This window comes from Xiphophorus couchianus, chromosome 20 (genome assembly GCF_001444195.1).
Source record: "Xiphophorus couchianus chromosome 20, X_couchianus-1.0, whole genome shotgun sequence".
In the NCBI taxonomy this organism is placed as follows: Eukaryota; Metazoa; Chordata; class Actinopteri; order Cyprinodontiformes; family Poeciliidae; genus Xiphophorus; species Xiphophorus couchianus.
Genome location: NC_040247.1, coordinates 26,393,009 through 26,407,381, shown reverse-complemented (window position 1 = coordinate 26,407,381; position 14,373 = coordinate 26,393,009). Strand labels below are relative to the sequence as shown.

At 39.6% G+C, this 14,373-nt stretch overlaps 1 protein-coding gene across 1 annotated transcript in view; it reads right to left on the bottom strand.

Annotated features, from left to right (window-relative positions):
* Nucleotides 1–6,578, bottom strand: part of lrig1 (leucine-rich repeats and immunoglobulin-like domains 1) — a 53,931-nt gene extending 47,353 nt beyond the window's left edge. Inside the window, exon 1 of the mRNA XM_028003998.1 lies at nt 5,601–6,578. Within this exon, the coding sequence (XP_027859799.1) occupies nt 5,601–5,803 (203 nt within the window). The 5' untranslated portion in view covers nt 5,804–6,578. The remainder of the gene's footprint in view (nt 1–5,600) is intronic.
* Between the last annotated feature and the right edge of the window lie 7,795 nt (nt 6,579–14,373).

Here is a 14,373-nt window from a genome sequence, read left to right as displayed (position 1 = left end):
TTGTTCATTTGTGTACACATTTCGTTTGAAATTCTGGTGTAAATACTAAGGTTTGTTAAGAAATTAAGAAAAAAAAAATGAGATAATGCAAGAACTGTTGAGTACAGTTCAATCCAACTGGCTGAAATACATTATTCGGCAGGTAGTGTGTAATTACAAGCCACGTGAATCATATTATTTTATCACATTTCCATCCAAATAGTCCAATATTAAACAATTGCGTTGATATCTTGTCTAGCTCAATTAAATACCACAATACAGATTGTCAAAGTTATCCAGATGTGAGAATATTCAAAAAATAGAAAAACAAGTTTGTAAAGTATCAAAAAGGTACAGCAGCTCTACACGGCCACAGAAAACTCTGGTTACTTCTTCTGTTCTCTCAATAATAGAGCCGAATGAACGACATGACTGAAAAGTTTCTCAAAGTTTACGAAATCAAAGGATACATTGATAACGACAAGTGGCTTGCCAGAGGGAAATATTTTTTCCTCTAACACTTTACAAGCAGAGAACAACTGCGTGTTCTCCGAGAGCAGAACATGTGGATGAAAATACATCCAGACTGCATTAAAATCTGCAGCCTTTCATGAGGACTTTCCTGAGCCAGACACAGTGACAAACAGACACCCGGTATCTGCTTCATCTCCCCTTCTCTCTCTCTCCCCTCAACACAGCGAATCCGGGCCAAAATCAGCAACACTCAGGCTTTTATTTACTCACTGAATCCTATTATGCCAGTGGCACTGTGGGTAAAAATGCTTTTTGCACACATTACACTGGCTGCAAATAAAATAAAACGCCACTCCTGAGAGGAAGTACGCGACCGCGCGGGAGACTACTTGCTTTGTGTTTTGTGGGGCTATTCATCAATCATGAAGACGAAGCTGAACTTCTGAGGCTGATGGTCAATTTGCTAAACGCAAAGGAGCTCTAATGAAAAACAGCAACACATGTGGTTGATGAAGATATGCAAAAGTACAAGGGTATGTTTAAGTAGTGTAAAAGAGCTGTGATTGAAGACAGAGCCGGACAAATCGCCGATGATGTAATAGTAGACGGTTAGCATTGTTAAATGAGGCTACTTAAAGTAATAGTGAATAAAAAGGTCCGTATGGTGGTGTTCCCCAACACCTCGGCCCCCCTAGGTCAGTCTGCCCTGCAGCGGATGTGCCAACATGTTTGCTTGCCTGAATTCTCATCAAGGCCCTTTGTTCACGGAGGACCGTTACAATCAGGGTCCTGAGGGGTGATTATTTTGACAGCTGGAAAGCATTACTGTTTTGTTTTCTTCCACCAACAGTTGTGGCCTTATTTGTGCCAGTGATGGATGAGCTGCAGGCTAAAACCTGCTCTCTGGGAACCCATCTTCTCCGCACAAATACTCATCAAAAGCTACTTTTTTTTCCCTTATTTTGTTTGCAACAAATAGTCTGAATCGATCAAGTTATGTTAGAAAAATAAAGAGGTGGTTAAGTTTCTAAGAACGATTCATAATGATACACATTTAACCTGCAGAGGAGTCAGAAAACGGCAAGAGGGTTTAGGGTTAGTCAGAAAATTCATGATGTTTAAAACAACTTGAACCAAGTTTATTTTGATTTTCAATACCCACTAAAGAACTGCAGGCAAGTTTTAAAAGAAACTTTATTCTTTTGTAATAGACAGTTATTTCACTTTAAATTTTGTGTTTGTCAAATGATTATAATCATAGGTAAAAGGCAATGCTGAAATGACAACATGACACAGTCACTCCACCACACTACCAGGTAAGGAAAATGTTTCTTTTGCAAGATGTATTCCCTCCTTCTTGAACAGTCCCAACCATCTTAAAATAGCAAAAACAGGAGGTTCATTTAAAGTTTTTAATTATTTTTGAATGATGAATACTTCAGTCACACATAGTTAGTAGATAAACATATAGTTCTAATAGATAAAGAAAGTGAGTGAGACTATAGTATGTCAGTTTCAATGGATTAACACAAAATACTAGGTCAAATGTGTTTTTTTTTGCAGTCCTGCTGTTCATTATCAGATTTTGTTTTCTTGTCAGTCTTGAAAATGTCTTTAAGTTAGAGTCTCTTGCAAATAGTTTCTTTGTTACTAGACACTGGCAACATCCCTTTGCTCAATCTAGACAAGAAGAAAGTGAGGAAAAGTGGAATCAATACCATCCTTCCTAGCAGCCATACGGCTACGGCTAACCCCTCCTCTGGGGCTCACAGAGATAAACGATTCCACAGTGGGGTCCTCCGTTCTTATTGCTGACTGTGGAAACTGGAAATCGCAGTTCATATGAAACTAAGAATTAGACACAAAAACAAGAGAACTGCACTTAATCGCAACCTTTTTGTAGAAGATTTTTGATAGCATTCTAGAAGATAGACTTGTGGAAGACTTGATAATCGGCATCAAAAGTCCAGCCATCTTGCTGCTACTAGGCATGACAGACACAAAACGTCACAAAAATCTTTCTGAAGAGAGTTAACAATGAGCAACTTTATCAGTTTAAAATTGTTGGCCAATATTCAAAACCTGAGAGACCCCACATATGGCAATAAAAGCATCATAGATTTGGCGCAACACACCATACACAAACCAATTTTCACTCGCTAACATTCAGATGTCAGACGGAAAAATCTCGCAAAACCTCACAAGACCAAACGTGAGTGTTGGTCTTGTGAGGGAAGAAGCGCTGGCGATAGATTATGGGTTATATTTAGCAGAGGAAAAAAAACAATACAAAGTTGTTTTGTCTTCTGTGCACTTTGGGGTTTCCCTCCATGTTTCCGTCACCTCACTTTCTGATTGGCTACACGTCACATTCAACAGGCCGTGTTCTCGTTTCTCCTCAGGGAACACTACACATGCTGTAGTATCGGGCCAAGACAATCCAACATCCCCTGATTCTGAACGGACCAGATCACTCTTAACACACCACACACTTAAAGAGCGTCTCTTAAGACTATCTTAAGAGCCATCCCAATAATTTGGGTTGTCCTTAAGACTGTCAGAAGGTCAAAATCTGGACACAAATCTGCATAAAAATGTTGCAGTGTGAAGTAGGGATTAGTTAAACACTCCAGATACCTGGCGATGGGTCAAAACGACTGTACTGGGGTATCTTTGGGTTTGAAGGAACCATATAATAACTGTTTTATGCACCGACTCCAGAACAATGGCATTTTCTCCCTTTGAGCAGCCTGCCAACATGAAGTTACTATCTCCCGTCTAGCCGAAATGTGCAACCCTAGGTGTTTCAAGAGATAATCCACAGCCATAAAGCCATTCCCTTTGAAAACAAAAAGGCTGCGGCCGCTTAAATCTTGACTGATAAGGTTAGGAGGAGATAACAGAAGAAGAAGGCTCGGAGCGACGCTTGGACTCACAGCAGCTGTTTTTAAGCAGAACATTTGTCCCACAACAAGACAGCCGCCGTCCACCATCCGAGTCTGAGCGCATGCATGATAAACTGCTGCTTTATTATTCACATTTGGAGAGAGCTTCTTTTTTTAAAAGAAAAAGTTGCATTCCTCATTTCACAGGGGTTAAAACAAACTGCTGCGAGCGGGAACCTATAGGAGCCGGAGCAGCGCTCGGGTCCTTTGGTCTTGAACCTCAGGTTTCCGGCAACGAACGGGAACCAAACGCAAGCAGATGTTGGAAAGCCCTGGAACAAGACGCCTAATTGTCACCGATGATTATGCTGGAGAAGACGCCGCGCTTCGTGCTTCGGGGGAGGATAGAGAGCGGTGTTGTCTTTGGACGAGTTGTCTCAGTCAGCAGGATGGTAGCTGAAGCACCCAAACACACTGGAGGACGGCTCGTAAAAATGTCCCAAAGTAGCTAATGTTCCTTAACAAGCTGAGAGACAAGGTATCGACTGTTGTCAGTGGTACTCCAGCTGGGAAGCTGATTTATTTACTACAAATTCAATTTGTGAGCTATGGCTTCCAAGACAGAAAAGGAAATGTGGATAATACTCATCATTAATCTCAGGGGAATAATGATGAGGGTTTATTTGTTATGACATGTTTGTTTGCCCAACCCAAGCAAACACGTTTGCTCATTCTATCTCCAGGAACAGATATATATTAGACTTTGGAAAAGGCAATAAGTTTAGCAGGTCAATTGATTTCAAGTGAAAATATACTGCAGAAATGTTGAAAAAATAGAAAACAAATCGTTGACACTTATAAACAGGTACAACAGACAAATAAATGTTAACAGCAATCTGAAATTTTTAGTGTAAATCTGTAAAAACGCCTTTTTTTATATACATAAAGTGTAATGTAGTTATAAAGCTGACACTAAACTGCTGTAAATAAATCCAAAGGAATAGGCAAAAACCATAAAGTAGTAAATTATCCTGCGCCAAATGTGTGTAATTATATCACAATCAACACTAGAGAGCCACAGAACTGTTCTTTCTTTCTGGAAGATATTGTTTTCCAGTTTTCTCTGAGGCATGGCCCCTAAAAGAAGAGAAGAGATGTAGCAGTTTATTTAACAAAAGTAGCAGACTAATTTCAGTCATCCCAGACTTGTACCTACTATAGCAGCTGCACTTACAGAGCCGGCCCAAAATGTTCTGAGGGCTTCAACAGAATCTGATTCAGGGGCCTTACGGCTGCTATCACCCACGCCTGCCCAATGGATATCTCTATTATATCATCCATCTTTATACATTTGTCTCTTTTACATCAAACATAAATAATACAGTTTAGAAAATCAAAGCATTTCAAGTCAATTTACAAATTTAGTCGAGAATGAGTGATGATAAATAATGATCATTTTAATCTAATTGCACTTTTTACACCTCAATTATGTGACGTTTCAGGGGCTCTTAGGGGCCCACTACTACAGGGAACCTACTAGTGTGATTAGGGTACATTTAAAACCATTGTAAGGCTTAAGATTTAAATTTAAGATGTAAATGAACTGTTAAAAACAACCAAAGTTAATTGTCTTACTCAATCCTTTAAAAATGAACATAGTAATTTGAAAGTAACGTGAAAATGTAACTATGTCAACTTATCTATGTAGGTTTTAGGCTTCGATATGCAAGTCAATTCATTTTTCACTTAAGTTTACTAACTTAACACCTATACAGTGAGGATTGCATTTTATATTTCCGGCTACAGGTTTCAGCTAACTATTGCAATGTGTGTTCCTCAAACCAGTTAAAAATGTACAAGTAGCAAATAAGGTATCACAAATATTTTCATTTCATAGACAAACAAGAAGGACAAGCCAGTTTAAGGAACAGATTTCTTCAGAGGAGCTTTCTTCACCATAACCCATATCCTACTAGCTAGAGCTATATTCACTAAAAACTGCTAACGGGAGGCGCTGAAACTCGGTGTGTGGGCCCAAAGCAGCTGCTTAGTTTGCGTATGCCTTTGACCGGCTGGGTATGGACAAAAGCAAGAAATTCTTTCTCCAGCTAAGATTTCTAGACAGAAAAGTCCCTTCCCTAATGTGTCCTCTGCTTTCCATCACAAGAGGATCTTTATCTAGTTGCGAAGTTTTTTCCCCCCCTTTTAAAACCCGCTTACCCCGTTATGGACTGGTCAATAAATAGTTTAGGGGGCACTTACAAGGAAACGGTCCAAACTGGAAGGTCCACAGGCGGGACTCTCAGCTCCAGGCCACTGCAGTCCACCGAGACCCCGCTGCAGGTACAGTTCTGAGGGCAAGGTGCGTCCGAACTCAGTCCAAAACAGCTTAAGAGCTCCAGCGACAACATGACATAAAGAACACAGCGAGAAACATATCCAAGCCGTCCCAGGGACGCCGCCATTTTGTATCCAGTATAGCAGCGCGGCCGCGGAGCTCTCCCGGTGCCCACAGACTGGGAAATGTGTTATCAGTCTCGGTTAGGGGAAAGTAAAAACCCTTTGTAGCTCATTAACTATCTTTTTGTGGCACAAACGATAGTAGAAAAAACGTGTGTGTCCGTCTCGGCGGAATTCATCTCTGAAACAAGTCTTCACTCCCAACTTTCTCCCCCGGAGTCCGACGCAGGAGGACAATTTAAGAAAATTCACAAAAAGAAACTGAGGTGGACTGTTGGAAACATTTAACTCAAATAAAGTAGCAAATAAAAAAAAATGTCCGAAAAGGGAACAAGAGTTGGCTTCGCAACTACGTGTGAAAACACTAAGGAGCCAAATGTTAAAAGGACTCTCCGTCTCTAAATCTGGCTACAGCACAAACTTCAAGAGGAGTTGGACCGGTTCGACACCAAGAAAATAAAAAGGTAAAGTAAAAAACAATAGATATTTAGTGAATAAGTTAGAAACAGTGGTTAAAACTCTCAAGCCGAGCGCTGCTCCGTGAGCTCTCCTCCAAATCTGAACCGCATACATCCAACTTTGAAACACGGACTCGGTACCATCCAGAGAAACTCCAGCAGCAGCTCGTCAGGTGCGGTCTGCGCTCACCAAACCCAGAGGATCCGATAAATAACAAAACTGCAACCCCCTCCTCCTTTCCAGCGTGCTTTTACCACTATGAGTTTTCTCCTTTGCCGAGTTACTTTTCCCTTTTTTTTTTTTTTTTGTGGGCGATCGCTCCGTAGTCCCACGTTGGAAGCACAACAGCGATCCCAGGATCCTCCCGTCGCTCGTTCTGATTGGCTGTTGGGATTTGCTGGGTGGGCTGTCTAGCCACGTGATTGGTCGTCGCGGTTTCTCCGCGCGTATCGGAGCGTAAGAACCCTTGAGCGGCTGTCACTCAATGCCCGCTGGGCTCCGCCCATGTTTCCCACCCGAGGGTGTGAAACCGCACCGCCCCCTCCGGCCACTCTCACTGCTTCTTAAAGAGACAATCAGCCTCAGCTCAGTCCCTGTAATCGCATTATAACAAGCCATAATAACATAATTGGTTTGAATGCCCCCAATAACTCCATTCTGACACCAACATTTACATGTGAAACAAATTGGAAGTAGTAAACAGGGCTCTGTTGCGCAAGGCTTTTGAAAGAGAAGAAAAGATTTAGATACATTGACCTTATTATTCAAACCCTTTCAAAAGGGCCATTAAGAAAGTTTCAAAAACTGATTTTACTCCCAGTTTAATGCTTTGTAAATGTGTTACAAAGTCATCCAGTAAATGCAGACTTGACTCATCTTCTTTCTGATAAATGTACTTCGCTTACTTTCTGAGATGCATCGCTAGAGTTGAAGTTAGAGTTGAAGCTGCCTTTAATCCTCTGATGATGTCAGCTGACGTGACATCAGTACTCAAGATTGCATTAAACTACAATGAGTTTTAAAAAAAAAAACCAACAATTTGGTGTGGTAAAGATATGTGAAAGATTTTATTATCTACTCCTAAATAGGGATTACATATTCCACAAATTAGAATATGGATTCTGATTGGACCCGTATGTCAGATAAAAAAAAAAGAAGAAAAAAAATAGTAATAACCAGGTATCAGTGAGTGAGTCCTCATTTCAGTTTTTTTTTTTTTGGTCTGATGTAATATTCAAATATTAATTATTGTGCTTCATTAAATGTAAGCCGGAAATTATTATAATTAACGGAAATAAAGGCTTGAAAACATCAGCATGGGTGTAATTAATTTATGTGTTTCACTCAGGAAATTGAGTTTACTGAATCATGTGTTTGTGTGTGTGAATGTGTAAATAAAGAAAGATTTTTTTTTTCCCCAAAAAACTAATATTACTTTACTGTCTTATCTTTTAGGGGCTATCTGTCTCATTTCATATCAGAAACAAACGTCTTGATTGAAAAAGATAAGTACAAATCAAAATCTATCAAGCGTCTCAATACTTTTGGGCTTATTGTACATTAATAATAACATGTAATTATGAGCCCCTCTCATAGAGTCATTCTGCCAAGTGAAGGAACCTCCTACTAGAAGAAAACTCATCCACACAACCAAGAGTAGTTTACACATGTACAGTTTAAAGTCTTTTAATGCTGGATGTGAGAATCTTAAGTGTTTCTTTCACTGTCTGCAATGCAAAAATGCTGCAAATATTTTGCCCAGGTGTGTCTGAGCATGCACATGTAGACCCTGAGTGTATCCATGTGTTTTGTCCATTCGTACTGATCTTTCTATTTGAACTTGCCCTGTGAAAGGCCACATGAAAGCCAAAAATTCTTCCCAAATGCTAAAATCATGTTTGCCCGTGGTCTCAGAAATGCACATCTGTGATAAATCAGCAGTGCTGTCAGCCAGCCTGGCCTCATGAGCACTTCCCCGCCCCCTGGCCCTTCCCTCTCCGTCACATTTTTTCTTGGCACTGACAGATTGTTTTGATTGACTTTGTCAGAGCTATTGTGATCACTTTGTGCTGGGCGAAGACCCAGGTTTCGTTGCCATTAATCACAATAGCTGGGACACAGATATTCGCACCTGCAGCACTGCAGGCAAGTTCAGTGGCACAATTCCTTGTTCCATTTCCAGTAAACAGACAATGGTTTCACATTGCACCGGGTATGTGTGCACATTCGCCCACAGGTGAGGCCTCCAGCTACTGGAGGAAGGGAAAATAAATGGAAAATGAGACTCTGTTAAAACATGACTACAATAATAAAAACGAAAAAAACAACAACTGACTCTCATAGTGTGTGCTCAACCTGTATTTCTTTGGAACGTGGGAAGTGTTTGTTATGAAGGAATTTTTTAAAGAACGGACTCTTGTCCATCTCTGGACTCTCTTCAGAGATCTCTTTTTTTTTCTTTACATTTTGAGACGTTAAAGCGATATGTCCGTGAAGTTTCAACCAATTCCGTATGAGTTTAAGGGCATAATTATTTCATAAAGTTCTTACAGCAGCTTGACACAGAACCTGATTTGATGATAAATGTGTTGTATGAAAGCTAATTGAACCTCAAATCCTAGAAAATCCATATAAATAGAGCATTTATGGTGCAGATATTATGAGAACATAATATCCTCAGTCTCATGGTGAATTTATGCTTTCCAGCGGGGCTGTACCCTATTAGAAAACCTTGGATTGGTGATAATATTAGCAAATATTGGGGTGGAAAGACCAATGCACAGATTTTACTCTTTCCTCTACATTTGTGTTTCCTATGCTCTGTGTCCTTTAGCATTTTGAGCACTCTGTCCAACTGGCTAAATATTACGTTAGAATGAAAAATGCATGTTCATAACACTTGGAATATGCCAGCCAATAATTATTGTGCTCCACGCAGATCTTGTCCTGGTTGCAGTATTGCGATACCAGTATTGCCAGTATTGCGATGTCAAGCTATACTGCCAATTTACTGTGCAGACTAACTTGCCAGTCTATCAAGTGTGACACTTACATTTCGCCACATGTATATATATATATATATATATACACCAAGATGTCTGTTTTTAATTTCTTCACTGTGTACTTCAATAATGACATAAAAACTTACATTCAACAGGTGGTGCCAAACACACAGCAGATGTAGCAAAACCTTGAGAGAGAAAAACAGTTTTGCTTGTTTTGGAGAAACAAGTCAGTTCACCTCTTTAACAATTCATACGCATCACAATTTAGGCCTTTCCAGCTTCCATTTCCTACCTGTTAGTAAACCATTTTATAACCATGTAGCTTAAGCATCACATATAAGTTTATTTTTGGTTCGCTCTTAAATATGACAGCTCATGCGAACCCCTCAAATCTAACATTTTACATATTTTTATTACTGTTCATCCTTTATATTAAAACTCCCCTGTTCAATGTGAATTTTAAACCTGAAATTTCAACTCGGCCCCTTGGTTCCATTAAAAGAAACTCTTAAAACTTCCGCATACCAAAGCATTTTGGACAATTTTATGCCGACCTAAATGTAATAGAACTCCTTTTCGTATAAATTTAAATGAATACAGACCAGTCCTTCCATCCAACATCAATATGTGACCTCAAAAATGCATTTCTGGTAAGATAAACAGAAGATTTCCATAAACTGATTTGTAAACCTTGTCGATCCCCAAAAGAGTCGAAGCTGTTACTTTTGGCAAAATAGTGTATATAAATGTCCACTGATAGCTATGATAAAGTTTTACTTTCTTGTTTCTAATCTGTTATTCCACAGCATTTGTTGTGTGTACACACATTTTCAGCAGGTGGTGGTTTACCGTCACAGCTATCCCAAGTATGCCCAACCTTACATTTTGATGTTCCTTCAACAGGCACGGTATGTGGACGTAGGTACTTTCGGGGGTCTATTTTAGGAGGACCGCTGACACGTCTTTTAATGTGATTTACTTGATGGATGACCTGCTGCAAATGACCTGGCTTACAAATAAGTTTAACAAGAAGGGCACACCATGAGGACAGTCATCTCTCAAGGTTGGACATTAAAAAAAAATATAGGTGAGTCAAAGTCACATTAAGATTTGATCAATATGGGGTCCAATATTTGCACCAAGTGTTAAGATTTCCAGGCTCTTTATTTATATAATGATGCAGAGAATAGCAAATATAAAGACCTTCCATATCAGTTTGTTTTAGTGAATAATTTGAATGAGGTTTATTTTGAAGGTTCATGCTTTTTATTGAGTAGGACTATAAAGAATAAATCAACATTGTCAATAGGGAATCGAGAGTTTCACTACTTTAGCAAAGTTTCATTGTTTACCCGTATTCGTTTTTAAATTGTGTCCTGCTGTGTGACCGAAGTCCATTATAAAAAGACTAATGACGGAACCAGGTGAGTGAAAGTCTAGGTCTGTTTTTTTTTTTGTATATGCTTTGAACGGCATCTACTTTGGTGTTGCAGGCAATTCACAAAATGTAAGGGAGCTCCTTCAAAGGGTGTATGAGTCAAAGACATATTGATCACATTTCACTTTCTTTAGGGCTGGGAAGTGTAACATGATGGCGATGGTGGTGTTAAAGAAGGGAGGTGGCTCCGGCCTGGAGCAATTCATCACGCTCATCTTCCTGGAATCTTCAAAGATAACAAACCATCTGCTGCAGCAATTCATCAAGCGTAAAATGGAAAGGCGTGAAGCCTGGCCAACTCATCAGACCGGAGCTGGATGGCTAACGGGTGTTGCAGGAGTGTGGAAATGCCTCAGTAATAGAAAGCAGAGAAGGTTAGGTGGGATTCGGTCGATGCCAACACGCCCGCTACCATACATGAGATTCATCCTCGGGGTTGGAGTGCAGATGTTTAGAGTAAGAAAATGCAAAATCTCACGGGCACCGTCCTCACTTGAAAGACGAATTCAAGTCCTTTCGCTCGGCTCGTTTTGGACCCACGTTTGGCACAATCGCTCTTGTTTCTTTTTTTTTTCTTCTTCGTGTCTTTAAATCTTAAATGCGATATGAACACTAAGAAGAAAACGTAGCTGTAAAACGTGTGAAGCAGCACATGAGAGCAGAATGAAATAATGCTCTTCATTTGAACTGAGGAACTCAGACTTTCCAGGTTTCTAGTTGGGGAATTCAGTATGAGGCCCATCGGGAAAAAAACTAACTCCTATCTGGGGAGGTCAGGGAAATTATACAGGTCTTAACGTTAAAATCCACCATGACGGCGCCGTGCATTCAAACCGTAATTTCTGCTGTTTCGAGTTTTGAGGTTTTAAAAAGTTATGCTTTCAAAACAAACGCTTACGGTCGTTTTAATCAAACAGCATGAAAACCGTCAGAGTGGTTGGCGCATTTTTTTTCCATATTGACTACAGAGTGAATCGCTGCTTACCCCTCTCCCACCTGTTGCTGCACACAGTCAGTTGCTCCTATATAGGCTTGGAAAGCTGTGGAATAAAACTAAAGGAGCTCTACCCAAGCAACTTTAACACTTCAGTTGGTAAGTAAATAACTAAATAACCAGCTATTTCAGTTTGTTACAAAGAGCAAAAGGGTGTTGAATTCTGCTCAAGCTAAATTTAGTATTTGTACTTTAGAAGTCAAGATAATAATACAAGAACAATTTAACATGTTTGTTTTTATTATTTAGTTATTTTTGCACCAGTAGATGCTCTTGTTTTTCCTTCTCTGTATGTTGTCCATATTTTTGTTCGTATGCTGAAACTATAAAACTGGCACTTTGCTCAGTACAATATTACTTGGGTAATCTAAGACAATCCAATACCAATCCACTGTAATAAATTATTTATTGGAACTTTTCTTTCTAAATGCCACAGCACTATCCAACGTCTCTCACTGAATAAGTTGTAATAGTCTTTTTCTATTAGCAAATTACAGTGTATTGCATTGTTATCAGTTGTGTAAAATGTCCAAAACGAGGTAAAGATAGAAAATTCAATCCAAGATGGCCGACTTCCTGTTTGTTGTAATGCAAGAGTCCAAGAGAAAGTTTTGGGAAGTTCTACAAGTGTACCAAATGTCACATTTTTAAAATAAAGTGATGCAAATGAACAGGGTGCTTTGAATGTCTCAAAGGGGCAATTCAATCCTTTTTGTACATTTTCGTAATCAGCTCAGTTTGCATGACTGAGGGTCTGACTATAGAGATGAAAAATGCAATTTATGGACTGGTGAAGTTGTGGAATATATTTTGCAAGACACAGACTCGGATTTAACAGGACTTTTCAGAGGGAGCACACCAGCTAAAGTCAGTTGGTATTAATGAAAATAAAACCAGCAGGACTGTGCATTACAAAAGGATCGGTGAGACATATTAGATGTTTGCTTTGTGACGAATATCTGCTGTTGAAAACTATTTAGAAACAGAAAAATGAGGATTACACTTTGTTTAAACTGTCAACATGTTTCATCATGACTTTAATGTCTCCTGAAGTTGTGAAACACTTCAGGGTAAAAGCCATAAAGCCAGTCCTTATGACTTTTTCGTGATTGTTATGCAGCCGGCAAGGAAAGCAAATAATTTCACCTTCATTTGAGAAATCGATGGCAGCCATCAAATAAAATAAAATAAAAAATCTTCTACTAAATTCATTTAACCACCTAAAATCTACTAAGTAACTTGTAATTAGTATGTGAATAACACGAGCCATAGAATAATCTGATATAGTACAGACCAAAAGTTTGGACACACCTTTTAATTCAATGAGTTTCCTTTATTTTCATGACTATTGACATTGTAGATTCACACTGAAGGCATCAAAACTATGAATAACACATGTGGAAATATGCACTAAACAAAAAAGTGTAAAACAACTGAAAATACCCCTTATATTCTAGTTTCTTCAAAGTAGCAACCTTTTGCTGTGATTACTGCTTTGCACACACTCTGCATTTTCTTGATGAGCTTCAAGAGGTCGTCACCTGAAATGGTTTTCACTTCATAGCTGTGCCCTGTCAGGTTAATAAGTGGGATTTCTTGCCTTATAAATAGTCATGAAAATAAAGAAAACCCATTGAATAAGAAAGGTGTGTCCAAACTTTTGGTCTGTACTGTATATCCCAGAGGTAGTACCATTAAAAAATAAACTAAAATTTAGGACTCCGTTCCAATAAAAATGGCTAACATGCGTTGTTTTTCGGCGCAACCAGGTGTCCAAACAAACAGCACTGGCTCCTGTCATTCTCCCAGCTGTTTTTATTGCCTCTATTGCTACCGAAAGACTGCAAACATTTTTTTTTTTTCTGTTGCCGTCAATGCTTGTCAAATGAGAGGCGTGAGTCAGGGTGAGCTTCTGCCAAATTTCTGTCAGCAGGAAGGGCTCCCAGCTCGTCGGCCCAACGGCGAGCATTGACAGACGGAAACCGCGCCACCTTCCTAACCTGTTCCATCAGGCGGTAGGCGTGGCCACAGGAGATCCTCCCCTCTTGCCCTCCAGCCCGTCTGCCGTGCTTACACTTCAACTCACCGTGTCAGCTGAAGCGAAGGTATGCATTGTTGAGAGCAGGACTAAAATGGCAGTTGCTTTCCACATCTTTTCAACAGGTGTTTACATTGGTCACATCCTCGCCCCCGCTGAGATAAAGATAAAGTCATAAGCTTGTTGTTTCATTTGGGTTTTGTATTTTTTTTAGGTTTTTTTTTGTGTGTGTGTGTGTGTGTTTGACAGACAGGGGTGGAGAAAGGGGTTGTTTTCAACAGGCCGTTGCGAAAGAATATTTTCGAATAGAAGCGGTGGCCTAGAACAAACTATTGTTCCACCGGAGGAATGTTTGTGCTGCAATCTGTGAAAGGTGACTACTGAAGGCCAGGCAGCATTTTGTGTGTTAAGACGTTAACAATTCATTTTAGTCGGGAATTTGTTTGAAGGAGTTGCAGAATGTGCTAGTTTTTTTTTAAATTTTATTTTATTTGCAAATAAAAATCCAATTCAACAGCTACATCTAGTTGTGAATATGTTGCCCGACCTTAGTTGTGGAAAGCTGTTATTTAGCCAAAAACCTTGACGCTACAAATGCAGAGAAAAGTTCCACTCCAGACAGATGAAAACATAAATGCACG